Source organism: Rhinopithecus bieti, unplaced genomic scaffold (assembly GCF_001698545.2).
Source record: "Rhinopithecus bieti isolate Rb0 unplaced genomic scaffold, ASM169854v2 scaffold_10088, whole genome shotgun sequence".
NCBI lineage: Eukaryota > Metazoa > Chordata > Mammalia > Primates > Cercopithecidae > Rhinopithecus > Rhinopithecus bieti.
The window spans coordinates 91,432-105,631 of NW_016806409.1; the positions used below are offsets into that span (position 1 = coordinate 91,432).

The following is a 14,200-nucleotide window of genomic DNA, read 5'->3' on the forward strand; positions in this document are numbered from 1 at the left end:
GAGGACGCTATAAAGGGGATATGTAAAGTGGGAGGCAGGACTATACTGTATAAACTCTTAAGATCTCTGGCATCATTAAGTGCTAGGAAATTTGTTCTCAACTTCCAATACCAGCCCCAGCATGGGAAGCATCCTGTTTGCACCACTGACACACTGACTGCTGAGTTACATGGCTACATGTCCTGCCTGGAGCCAGTACATAAGGGCAACAGCAGGACACTTTCAGAAAAGTCTCATCTGAACAAAACTGAAGTGTACATGATGACAGCACACACTTACAAGAGTGAAGACAGAGGTTGCAGTGAGCCATAATCATGCCACTGCACTGCAGCCTGGTGACAGAGTGAAGGGTCCCATATTATACTCACTCCCTTTCATAAATATCCTCAGCTCAACTCCCCTCTCCCTCCACAGTACAGACTGGACACATCTCTCGACCTGGCTGTACCCAATTATTCACCTTCTCTGTGTCTGCACTAAGGTCACTCGACATGATTAGCAGAGGCACACAATGGGTGCCTGTTTACCTCCAAAATTCATGAGGACGCATCTCTAAAAGGGCACTCAACAGTCTTACCCTATTCCCTCTTCAGGTTAACTGGGCCACCAGAAAAGAAGTTACTTACCCTTACCTCCCTGACAGATCTACAGACTTACCTCCTAGCACTGCCCTGTCAGGGAAGAAGGGCCCCTCCTATCTGAGGCAAATCTACCCACTGTGGCCAGAGATCCCAACCTCTTGTCTTCTCAGAGTTCACAGGTGACATGACAGTCATTGAATGTCTAACTCCCTCCCACGCTTCTCTAAACCCAGGCTTGTTATCCAGCTGCCCATTTGCCATCTGCTCTTCAATGTTTCCTGGGCAAGACAAAATGGCAATTCAAAAATTCCAGATTCTTCCACAAACTTCTTCCTCTCCCATTGTTTGCCACCTACCTAGAAAGCATCCTTCATTCCTCTCTGTCCCTCACCACCTTGCCCTCACATTCAGCGCATCAAGTCCCATCAACTCTGAAATCAATTCTCTGCCACCAGTCTCCCACCCAGACTGCTGTGCCAACCCCTAACCCAGCAGCCTCCTTGCTTCCACTGCCACCGTCTGATATCAGACCAAGTCCCATGGCTGTCCATGGTGCCAAAGAACCCAGTATCTAGGATAACTGTAAGGTCCTGCACCACCTGGCTCCACCTACTTCTCTATCGTCCTGCTCAGCAGGCTTCAGCCACCTGTCTTCTGTCAGTTCCTGAACATCCCAAGCTCTTGTCAACCTGACTTTAGCACCTGCTGTTCCCTCTATCCAAACACTCTTGGCTAGCACCTTGTTCTTCAGATTTCAGCTGAAATCACATCTCAGTGGCCATCTATAAATATTCTCTCTAGAGAGATACATGCCCTTCCCTCCAGTAAGCATAAGCAACAAATTTAAGCTAGGAGACAGACCAGAGTAAAAGGGGTCAGATTAGTAAAAAAAGCCCACCACTTGCTGGTCCCTCCACGAAAAGACCTGGAAGAAGTTCTTGCCGGGCGCGGTGGCTCAAGCCTGTAATCCCAGCACTTTGGGAGGCCGAGATGGGCGGATCACGAGGTCAGGAGATTGAGACCATCCTGGCTAACCTGGTGAAACCCCGTCTCTACTAAAAAAGACAAAAAACTAGCCAGGCGTGGTGGCGGGCACCTGTAGTCCCAGCTACTTGGGAGGCTGAGGCAGGAGAATGGCGTAAACCTGGGAGGCGCAGCTTGCAGTGAGCTGAGATCCGGCCACTGCACTCCAGCCTGGGTGACACAGCGAGACTCTGTCTCAAAAAAAAAAAAAAAAAAGAAGTTCTTGTCTAACACTGCAGGAGTCCGCAACAGAGCTGGAAATATGCCTTAGCCTCACCTTACCCAGCAAATTAAGAAACTTAGCTCCAATTTAGACTTTTCAACAAAACTGGAAATTGTAGAAAAATGGGAGAGGCCAGATAGGAAGGGGGACTACAATCTGACCAGACTTGGTCCCAGCTGCCAGAGTCTGCTCTAGAGAAACCTGAGGTAGATTCCTGCTGCTTTCCAGTCTGGAACCAGGTGCATCTCTTTCTTCCCCTGTATCCTTTATTGGTCCTTTGTCCTCTTTCCAAACTTGAACTCCAAGCTTTCCTCAAAACCTACTCCTGGATCACTTTTCATATTGACTAAGGCAACATATCCAGTTATTATGCTGATGACTTTAAAAACTCTATTTTCCGCTCTGTCTCAACAACTGGGTGCTAGCAAATACACAAATGAGTGAGTGAATAACTTTCCGTGTCTTGGAGCCTCGAGACACCCCAATAGACCACTAAAGACAAACCTAAACAAATACCCAAAAGGCAACTCATATATGCCACATGATATGAGCGACAGAAACAAATTATTGAAGGAATCAGTTTCCATTCCATTCAGGGCCCCCAAGAATGGCTTCACAGGGGGCCCTGAAGCAAGGCATTGTAGAGCAAGATAGAGATTACTGAGGTTGGAAATAATCTTAGAGATCATCTAGTCCCTTACCTTTTATATATATCAATTCTAAGATGCTAATAAATTGGAGTATACCACTGACTTAACTTTGTGGTCTGGAACCAGTTGGCAAGTTTCTTTTGACATCATGCACTGCACTTTCAGAAACACAAGGGGCAAGGAAAGGTGTCTAAAAATCTAGAAAATATCATTTGTATAGGAAAGAATGTGAAAGGATAAAAAAGATGTTAACAATGTTTTAGAGGGTGGTAGATGAAAATGTCTGCTTTGTCTTTTAGTTTTTCTGTAATGAGCCATGTAAGGTCGTTTGTTTGTTTTTGAGACAGAGTTTTCTTGCTCTGTCACCAGGCTGAAGTGCAGTGGTGTGATCTCAGCTCACTGCAACCTCCACTTCCTGGGTTCAAGCAATTCTCCTGCCTCAACCTCCCAAGTAGCTGGGACCACAGGTGCACACCACCACGCCCAGCTAATTTTTATATTTTCAGTAGAGATGGAGTTTCACCACATTGGCCAGACTGGTCTTGAACTCCTGACCTCAAGTGATCCCACTGTGCCTGGCTCTGTAAGGTTTTTATAACATAAAAGAACAAATTTGTTTTGAAACAGCCACACAGTGTATCACCAGTGGATGACAGCTGAAGAGCATCTTTTTCAGATACTTCATACTGTTTATCTGATTATGTTAAACCCCTAAACTTTAGGCAGTATGTGCAGATGATTCCAAGTTTCTTTTCTTTTTTTTTTTTTTTGAGGCGGAGTCTCGCTGTCACCCAGGCTGGAGTGCAATGGTGCGATCTCTGCTCACTGTAAGCTCCACTTCCCGGGTTCACGCCATTCTCCTGCCTCAGCCTCCCAAGTAATTGGGACTACAGGCACCCGCCACCACGCCCAGCTAATATTTTTGTATTTTTAGTAGAGACGGGGTTTCACCATGTTAGCTAGGATGGTCTGGATCTCCTGACCTAGTGATCCGCCCATCTTGGCCTCCCAAAGCACTGGGATTACAGGCATGAGCCACCACACCCAGCCGATTCCAAGTTTCTTAAAGAGGAATTCTCTGGCACTGACAGCCTCCAGCAGTGATAAGAAAGCAAACCTACCATGTAAATCTAACATCCTCCAACCAGGCAACCAGCTCTCTCCCACACTCCCACTTCTGCCACTTCCTTACCACTCATCCTGAACATTTCAGATTCCAGTACTACACTTTCTCACCACAGTACCCTCCATGCTATAGCTGCCATACCAAGCAGGACAGCACACTTGATCTGTGTATGAATGAAATGCCTCTATTTCCTTTACCAGTATGTCTCACAGGAGAACGGATTATGAGACACACATTCTTAGCCTTTACCCTCCTCAATCAGGCTGCAGCCACTGAACTCATATTGAAGTGCTTGAGCAATTTTCAAATTTTCAAATCACCAAACAGAAATCAGCAATGAGCTGCTCAGACTTGAATGGCACAGATTCAGTTATCAACTCACTGTGGTAAGGCTGTTTATACCACAATAATTGGATGCTCTAAATAGCAGTAACTCCAAAGGCGTGTGTGTGGTGGTGGCGGCGAGATTATCAGGTGCTGGGTGTAAAGGCAGGGGTGTGTGTGTGTGTGTGCATGTGTATTTGGGGATAAAGGAGAACACCCCAAAACAAAGCCAAGGAAACACTGCAAAACTGTCCATGCTGCATCATACATGTAAGCTCTCTGTACCATGCTCTTCCGTGGTTCAATATCCTTTAATCTAGGTGGCAATTTCTGCCATTCTCACTAGTCTCCCGTGTTCCAGCCTCATTCTGGCAAAGAAAATGAGCAGTACACATGCCATCAGTTTGGAAAGTCCCAGCATTAGGAACCCATGAGTGGATAAAGCCTCGGGCTTTCTTCCAGCTCTGCTACCACAGGCAGGTGGGGCACTCTAGACAAGTCACTTGGCCTCAGGGGAACTCATTCTCTATTCTGAGAAAGTTTTGAAAATTATAATCAAGGCCGGGTGTGGTGGCTCATGCCTGTGATCCCAGCACTATGGGAGACCAAGAAGGGTGGATCACTTGAGATCGGGAGTTCGAGACCAGCCTGACCAACATGGAGAAACCCAGTCTCTACTAAAAATACAAAATTAGCCAGGCATGGTGGCACGTGCCTGTAATCCCAGCTACTCGTGAAGCTGAGGCAGGAGAATCAGCTGAATCCGGGAGGCGGAGGCTGCAGTGAGCTGAGATTGCGCCATTGCACTCCAGCCTGGGCAACAAGAGCAAAACTCCATCTCAAACAAAAAATTATAATCAAAAGTGTTCCTTAGGCATTCCAAGGAAGGGTTAAGGGGTGAGATCTGTGAGACCGAGGGCAGGGCTCTGAGACCCCTACCCCTGCCTGAACCAGATCTGCCCATGTGCTTTACTTATTAGCCTCCCTTAAAATGCCATCTAAACACAGCTTTTTTTTTTTTTTTAAGAGACAGCATCTTGCTGTCACCAGGTTGGAGTGCATCCTGGAGCACACTGGTACAATCACAGCTCACTGCAGCCTTAACCTCCCTGGCTCAAGTGATCTTCCCACCTCAGTCTCCCAAGTAGCTGGGACTACAGGCATGTACAATCGCATCTGTCTAATTTTTTTTAACTTATTTTTTGTAGAGACGGGGGTCTCACTATGCCACCCAGAACGGTCTTGAGATCCTGCCTCGGCCTCGTAAAGTGCTGGGATTACAGGCGTGAGCCACTGCACCTGGCCTAAACTTAGGCTCCTAAAGCAAACATGGCACTTCTGGAAATCATCTACTCCAATCTCACCTCCAGATTTAACTATCCAAGGATCAAGCTAACATTTATACTAACATTTACAGAGCACTTTCTAAGTATTAGGCGTTTAAGATATCTTATTAACCCTTCATACCAATCCTAGGAAATGGATATTATTTCCACATTTACAGTTGGGAAATTTAAGGCTAAGAAAGATGAAATGACTTAGCCAGAAACAACATTAGGAACGAAGTTATCAAAGCCCTTGTTCTTTTTTCCATAACCGACTGCCTGCCTTTCCAACGACACTAACTCCACCTCTTGAAGTGCTTAAAGCTCCACATCATTTTAGCAACTAAAACTTAGGAGTCAAAAGTGCTTCCTACCAAACCCAGTTGATACTCACTTCCCCGCATTTACAGAATTAAGACTAGTAGTGGGGACAGGAAGATGTGGGACACATGATGAAGAGCTTCCTCCCAGGCTTGCTATTTCCCACTAATTAATCACCTCCACTCCTTTCATAGTATCTCTTAGGCTTTCTAGATCTTACAAGGTCTCTTCCCTTCTCCCTTTCTCACCTTCTCTAAGTCTACATTCCCATGTAGGCTAAATCAAAGGCTGTTTTTTTTTTTTTTTTTTTTTGAGACGGAGTCTTGCTGTGTCACCAAGGCTGGAGTGCAGTGGCGCTATCTCGCTCACTGCAAGCTCTGCCTCCCGGGTTCACGCCATTCTCCTGCCTCAGCCTCCTGAGTAGCTGGGACTACAGGCGCCGGCCACCACGTCCGGCTAATTTTTTGTATTTTTAGTAGAGACGGGGTTTCATCATGCTAACCAGGATGGTCTCGATCTCCTGACCTTGAGATCCGCCCGCCTTGGCCTCCCAAAGTGCTGGGATTACAGGTATAAGCCACCACGCCTGGCCAAAGGCTCAGTTCTTTAAATCAAGTTCTGACCAGAGGCATGTGGATCTGAAAGTTTACTTCTCAGCTCGCCGACCATTTGTGCCTCCAAACAGTCCTGTAACAAACGGTTCTATGTATGTGACTGTAGCCTTTTCCTCACACTCCACCTACACACCACTCCAAACCCTGGACCCCCTTCTTAAATTACACGCTGCACTATATTTCTGGATGAGTCCTTGGGGGTGAAAAGAGAGGGTAAATAGTGGGAAGTAGAGACTCTAAAGGGAAAGGTCAAACCAGACAGACATACCGTCTTAGGGATACCTTGGATCCTCTCCCCTGGGGCCTCTAAAGGACGCACAAACCTGAGACATGAGTGATGGTTAAAAAAATTTGGGTTTTATTGTTTTTGCTAAATAATACTAAAAAAAAAATTCATTTTGAAGGCAGGGCTTGAATTATTTAATTTTGATCCATTTATTTAATTAAAAAAAAAGGAAGGGGAAAGAGATCATGGCCAAAAAAATAGTAGTTAACCCCCACCCCACCCCCAAAGCTCTAGCCAGTCATGTGAGCTTCACCCACATTCCACTCAGTGCCTGATATTCAGATCGTGGCATGCTCTGCCCCATGAGACTGCCTGAAGGCACGGGGCAATGGGTGCCAATTTTAGCTCTCAGCAGGTTAGTCAACCAGACACACTGGTGGGCTAAAGTCCAGAAATTCTTTCCAGGTTTTCTGCTCATTGGCTGAGCACATACAAACTGTCATAAGCTTGTAAAATTTAAGGGGAGTTGGGGTGGGGCATAAGAGCAAGAGGACAGCAGGAGAAGAGAACTTACGGATCACCCAAGCTTTTTCCTGGGTTGTGGCTCTGGATATAGATTTAAAGAGAGGTCAGAGTAAATGGACTCCAGGTTTCTTATCAAAGAAAACTATCCCTCAAAGAGGAGCTGAGATGTGCCATGCACAAGAATTCTTCCTGCAGAGGCACAGGAGAAAGGGCAGCTGACTCTCTCACGTGGAGAGAGTGACGAGGAAGTTCTTCTAGTACCATGAAGTAAGACAGGCAGAGGGAGAATCCTGAGGTTTGGGCCAAATGTGAGACTGGTACACACACAGTTAAAGACTAAAAAGCCATCAGGAACCCTCAAAGCCAAATTCTATCCGCACACTGGCTCTACAAACTTCACAGCAAGAATCTCTTGCACCAAGTCAGGTTAGAGGCCTGGCTATGGATGGTGGGGAGGGCAATACATTTTTATTTTCAGAGGGATGAGGTGGGAAGAATAGCCATGATCTAGTAATTTCAATCATTCAGAAGGCAAGTGTAGCCACTTATAAAAACAGAATGGCAGGAACAGACTAGGAAAGGAAAGTCAGAAGTAAAAGGGCAGAGTGGGAAAAGAATTTTCAAAAATAAAATTAACAAGGTGACTGTTCCAGAAGAGGGCTGTGAAAAGGACATGGTGGACCGAAGTCTGTTAGTCAAGTAATGATTCAACTTTTAAATTATTCTCTTGTTCTTTTTTGTTGGGTGTTTTGTTTGTTCAAGTCTAAGATTTGGAAATGCTGACCCTTTGTTAAGAGCCAACAGGACATATAGGATCCCTTCCCTCCCCCGGCCTGCCTCCGCTGAAGCCACCACCAGCGCCTCCTTGGCTGGATGCTGGAAGAGTCCTCCATGTGTACGGACTCAGGATGACAGGGCAGCCTCCTTCTGTGGTTGCTGGGCTTGTGAACGTTGCAGTATCTTTTGGCTTTCCACGTCTCTAAAATGTTTTTCAACCTGAAAAAGACCAGGCAACACAGGTCAATAAAGGAGATGGGCAAGAAAGGTCTCCCAAACAATCCAACCCAGGTTTCCACAGTCCCATCCTGGCTGTCCAGCCCATGTACTATCCAGGCACCTTTGCCCTTGCTGTCTATTGGCCTTCCCAACCACAAGGTAGGCCAGGGCCTCCCGCTGCAGCTACATTTTTTTTGCAGTTTCCACTAAGATTGGCTAGAAGAAGGTGAATCTACAAACTAAACTATAAAATACAATGAGGGGAGATAATCATGACCTAAACTCCTACTCTCTTCTATACACAAGTACAAAATGAAAAGCTGGTGGGGGGATTACAGTCTTATCATACCTCCTACATCTACAATGTTGGTCTCTCAATGTTCCTCAGAGAAAAAAAAAATACAATGTTGGTCTCTCAATGTTCCTCAGAGAAAAAAAAAAAAGCAGGAGTGTTTTGTAAGTTTGTTTTAACAAATGCTAAGTCCAGTGATGTATGCAGGGCCAGAGACACCAACAACAACTGATTTATACCAACCAGATCTTTCTAGAAGGGTATCTGCAGCTAAGAAAAACCCAGTATGGGGCTAGGCATGGTGGCTCATACCTGCAATCCCAGCACTTTGGGAGGCCGAGGTGGGTAGATCACTTCAGGTCAGGAGTTCGAGACCAGCCTGGCCAACATGGTGAAACCCCATCTCTAGCCGGGTGTGGTAGAATATGCCTGCAGTCCCAGGTACTCGGGAGGCTGAGGCAGGAGAATCGCTTGAACCCGGGAGGCGGAGCTTGCAGTGAGCTGAGATCGCGCCACTGCACTCCAGCGTGGGCGACAGAGCGAGACTCTGTCTCTAATAAAGAAAAACTCAGTATGGGATGAGAGAAACTGCTCAGGCCCAACACCACGGAACAGGCTTGCTAATTCCAAAAATCCAGCAAAGGACATAGGGTCACCCACTCACTTCACTCCATATCACCCAGTGGTTCCATTCCCACAGGAGTAGCCAAGCCACAGCTGCAGAGCCCCACAGTGCAGGGAGGCCAGACAGTGATGCTACAGGAGGCAGAGACTGTAGCACAATGTCCTGCTCTGGTGCTAAAGACTGAAGGCCCGAGGAACCATCCTCTCTCCCCTAGAGTTTCAAGGCTCCTTTACTTACTATTTTGCGTACATGGCTCAGTGCACTCCCCTCTTTGCCTTTACAGTTTTCCACTTGATATGGGGGTGTAATAACAACTTCTTCCATGACTACGATGTTTTTTTCTTGCCATTTACAGTCTTTAATGCTGGAAGGAGAAGACAGCAGGCGAAATGTAACCTCTTGGGGGCATCCTACATCTCCTGTCTGATGAATAAATAACTCCAGATGGCTGATCCCAAGTTCCCAGCTCACCACTCAGCCAACAACTAGACACCAGCAGCCCATATAGTAGCCAAGAAACATTCCTTGGGTGCCACTGGCTAGAAAAGCAATGAAACTCATGCACATTTATTCTTAGGAGAGCCCAGAAATTGTTACTCTGAAGCATCAGAGACCTGGAGAGTCATAAAAATGTGATGGTAGCCTTAAGAATCCAAACTAAGATAGTAGCCTAGGGCAGAGGCTGGCAAACTTTTTCTCTTAAGGGTCTCTTAACAAACATTTTAGGTTTTGCAGGCCATATCGTCTGTTACAACTAGCACTGAGTTCTGCCATAGTTGTGCAAAAGTAGCCATGGACAATAGGTAAAACAGATGAGCAGATCTGGTCTGCTGGCGTAGTTTGCCAACCATTGGCCTAGGGAGAAACACCACCTGTAGAAAGATAGGAGAACAGGCTGGGCGCGGTGGCTCACACCTGTAATCTCAGCGCTTTGGGAGGCTGAGGCAGGTAGACTGCTTGAGTCCAGGAGTTGGAGACCAGCTTGGGCAACATGGCAAAAACTCGTCTCTACTAAAAATACATACAAAAAATTAGCCAGTAGTGGTGGCATCCGTCTGTAGTCCCAGTTACTCCAGAGGCTGAGGTGGGAGAATCACCTGAGCCAGGGAGATCGAGGCTACAGTAAGCTAAAATTGCACCACTGCACTCCAACCTAGGCGGTAAAAGTGAGACCCTGTATAAAAAAAAAAAGAGAGAAGTCAGGCGTGGTGGCTCACGCCTGTAATCCCAGCACTTTGGGAGGCCAAAGAAGGCGGACCATGAGGTCAGGTGATCGAGACCATCCTGGCCAACATGATGAAACGCTGTCTCTACTAAAAATACAAAAATTAGCTGGGCGTGGGGCTGCACGCCTGTAGTCCCACTTACTCGGGAGGGTGAAGCAGGAGAATCGCTTGAACCTGGGAGGCAGAGATTGCAGTGAGCCAAGATTGAACCACTGGACTCCAGCCTGGCGACAGAGTGAGACTCTGACTCAAAAAAAAAAAAAAAAAGAGAACAAACTCCCCATCTTCTCTGACCCTATCACCTATAATGGGAGCTGCTCTTCAGACTGGCTCTTCTCAATTATCAGACAGTTGGGCACTTGCCAGACTGGGAAAACCCATTCCAGTTCACACTTGGGAAGCCCCAGGGCAGCTGATGTGACTGAGAGTTCCTTCACATACCTGTAAATGTTCAGATACTCACACCACGGCCTCAAACAGCTCTGATGCCAGCTGCCATCTGTGCACCAGATCCAGGGTGGTTAAACAGAGTAACAGAAGGCAGTGTGGGGTGGGGAGTGGGGGTGGAGAGGGGTGTCAAATGTTCCAGTTTTTCAGCAGCTAGGGAAGCTAGTGGAGAGTCAAATGACTTCTGCTGTGAAAAAAATGTCTTTTTTTTTTTTTTGAGACGGAGTTTTGCTCTTGTTGCCCAGGCTGGAGTGCAGTGGCATGATCTCGGCTCACCACAACCTCCACCTCCAGGGTTCAAGCGAATCTCCTGCCTCAGCCTGCTGAGTAGCTGGGATTACAGGCATGCACCACCACACCTGGCTAATTTTGTATTTTTAGTAGAGATGGGGGTTTCACCATGTTGGTCAGGCTGCTTTGGAACTCCCGACCTCAGGTGATTTACCGCCTGAGCCTCCCAAAGTGCTGGGATTACAGGCATGAGCCACCGCACCTGACCAACAAAATGTCTTTTAAGAGGTGGTAAGAAGGTGACCTGCTCTAACTCTGTGTTCATCCCAATCTATATTGGGAAAAGTGATATAGATACAACTTTCCCTTAATAAAAACTGCATCAGCTTTTAGAGAAAGGCACAAAACAACAAAACCAAAGAGAAGAAATCACTAGTTCTAAGTTATGGACTACTAGGTCTAGAAGGGACCCTTAAGGATAATCTAATCCAAAACTAAGTTTTACAGACAAGAAACTGAAGACCAGAGAAGACAACTTGTCTTCTGTGTGGAAAGGGGGCTACAGCACCCGCACCTCTGGATGCCGGCGTTTTGCCAATACCCTACCAGCTTCCCCAGTAGACTTTTAGGAGACAACCACCCAAAAGCCTGCCACCAGACAGCACAACCAGGTCACATTACCCCAGGACAAAAGACCTATCCGATCCCCCAACTCACGTCTTGTGAATGGTCTGGAAGAGCTGCTGGCCCTCTAGAGAGACACCAGCACTGATTGCATAGGCCTGGCTCAGCTTCTCCTCCTTCTCTGTCCGTGCTTTGCTGGCAAGCTAGGGTGGAAGAGAGGAAAGAGACTCAGAATAGGATTCATCTTCATTCTTCCCAACAGTCAGGACCTAAGCTGAAGAAAGGAGGCCAAGAAAGACTGGTTTGGACAGATTTCTGTTTTCTCAGAAATGAAAAGTGAAACAAATTTTAAAAATCCACAACATACCTGAACAGTTACCGGTATTCCAAGAAAATGTTCCTTCCTTCCTTCTAATACTTACTGCATACCTACCATGTGCCAGACATTCACTATGCTAGGCTAAATACAGCCTGAAGTGGGTGGGGGAGACAGACTATAAAAAAGTAACCAAAAGCAAGATAATTTCAGACAGTGATAAGCACTAGGAAGAAAATAAAGCACTTTAAAAATTATAGAGTGTGGCTGGGGGACTATGTGATGGCAAATGATGGTCAGAGATTTAAAAATATATACATTTCCGACCAGGGGTGGTGGCTCATGCTTGTAATCCCAGCATTTTGGGAGGCCGAGGCAGGTGGATCACATGGTCAGGAGGTCAAGACCAGCCTGGCCAAGATGGTTGAAACCCTGTTTCTATTAAAAATACAAAAAAAAAAAAATTAGCCAGGCGTGGTGGGGGCCTCCTATAATTCCAGCTACTTGGAAGGCTGAGGCAGAGAATTGCTTGAACCAGGAGAAGATGGTTGCAGGGAGCCAAGATCATGCCACTGCACTCTAGCCTGGGTGACAGAGCAAGACTCCGTCTCAAAAAAAAAAAAAACAAACATATTCTCACACACACACACACACACACACACACACTTCTAACTGGGTGTATCACTGAGATCGGGAGTTCGAGACCAGGCTGGCCAACATGGTGAAACCCCATCTCTACTAAAATTACAAAAATTAGCCGGGCATGGTGGTGCACGCCTTTAATCCCAGCTACTCAGAAGGCTGAGGCAGCAGAATCACTTGAACCCAGCAGGCAGATGTTGCAGTGAGCCGAGGTCATGCTACTGTACTCCAGCCCGGGCAAAGAAGCAAGACTCTGTCTCTTAAAAAAAAAAAATACACACACACACACACACACACACACACACACACACAATTTCCATGTTAAGATGAAAATTAGGAACGTTTATGAGCTGTTGCGCTAGAGCCTCCAGTTTAAAAATTAATACATACTACACCTTCACAGACCACAATTTGAGCCTCTAAAAACTCTTATAGTACATTATCTGTGCTCACATAAGGAGCCAGGACTCAAGTAAATCTAACCATAAACGCTGTCCACCTTTGCTTCAGCTAAAGGCAACCCTGTCCCGTTTTTGAGAAAAAGGAAGAGTCTGAATTCTACGTCATCTCTGTTCCTTCACTGCCCTCTGGTGGAACAATCCACAAACTGATCAAAAGAAAATCTAGTAAAATCTGGTAGTCTACTACAATCTAGTAAATTCTACCCTGTCAATCCCTATCACCTCTCCAGCACATTTCTGATCCACATCCCACACTACTGGTTGCTAGAGATTCCGGAGGTACAAATTTGTCTGAGTGTAAGACAAAACAAATGTGCTAGACAAGGTAGTTAAAACAAAGGCAAACAATGCATCTTAAAAGTCCAACAAATAATCTGGAGACTTTTCACACCCATGAACATAAACAGCTGAGTCTAATAATGCTGCAGCACATGTGCAAACACACATGAAAACACACAATTTGTCCCCAAACATCAGTTCCTTAAATAAGAGGCACTGGCCGGGCACGGTAGCTTACGCCTGTAATCCCAGCACTCTGAGATGCCAAGGCAGACGGATCACCTGAGGTCAGGAGTTTGAGATCAACCTGGTCAACATGGTGAAACCCCGTGTCTACTAAAAATACAAAGATTAGATGGGTGTGGTGGTGCGCGCTTTAATCCAAGCTACTCAGGAGGCTGAGACAAGAGAATCGCTTGAATCCGGGAGGAGGAGACTGCAGTGAGCCGAGATCACGCCACTGCACTCCAGCCTGGGCGACAGAGCAACACACCGTCTCAAAAAAAAAAGGGGGGGGGCCATACCTACAGCAAGTTCCAAAAGTACCTTGATGCTTGGAATCTCCAAACATTTATATTCTGCTTTTACAGTGATCCATCAAACCATAAACCAAGCATAGCTTTTTTTCTTGAGTTTTCCTCTTGTTGCCCAGGCCGGAGTGCAATGGCGCCATCTCAGCTCACTGCAACCTCCGCCTCCCAGGTTCAAGCGATTCTCCTGTCTCAGCCTCCCGAGTAGCTGGGATTACAGGCGCACACCACCCCCCCCAGCTTTTTTTTTTTTTTTTTTAAGACAGTCTTGCTCTGTCGCCCAGGCTGGAGTGCAGTGGCACAAGCTCTGCTCGCTGCAAGCTCCGCCTCTGGGTTCACGTCATTCTCCTGCCTCAGCCTCCCGAGTAGCTAGGACTACAGGTGCCTGCCACCATGCCCGGATACATTTTTTTGTATTTTTTTGGTAGACATAGGGTTTCACTGTGTTAGCCAGAATGGTCTCGATCTCCTAACCTCGTGATCCGTCCACTTTGGCCTCCCAAAGTGCTGGGATTACAGGCATTAGCCACCATGCCCGGCCATTTTTTTGTATTTTAGTAGAGACAGGGTTTCACGGTGTTGCACAGGCTGGT

At 46.5% G+C, this 14,200-nt stretch overlaps 1 protein-coding gene across 1 annotated transcript in view; it reads right to left on the bottom strand.

Annotated features, from left to right (window-relative positions):
- Nucleotides 1-6,522: 6,522 nt before the first annotated feature.
- Nucleotides 6,523-14,200, bottom strand: part of LSM12 (LSM12 homolog) — a 36,439-nt gene continuing 28,761 nt past the window's right edge. Inside the window, exons 3-5 of the mRNA XM_017876014.1 lie at nucleotides 11,473-11,582; nucleotides 9,089-9,215; nucleotides 6,523-7,934 (exon numbers count right to left, since the gene is read on the bottom strand). Coding sequence (XP_017731503.1) covers nucleotides 7,842-7,934; nucleotides 9,089-9,215; nucleotides 11,473-11,582 — 330 coding nt within the window. The 3' untranslated portion in view covers nucleotides 6,523-7,841. The remainder of the gene's footprint in view (nucleotides 7,935-9,088; nucleotides 9,216-11,472; nucleotides 11,583-14,200) is intronic.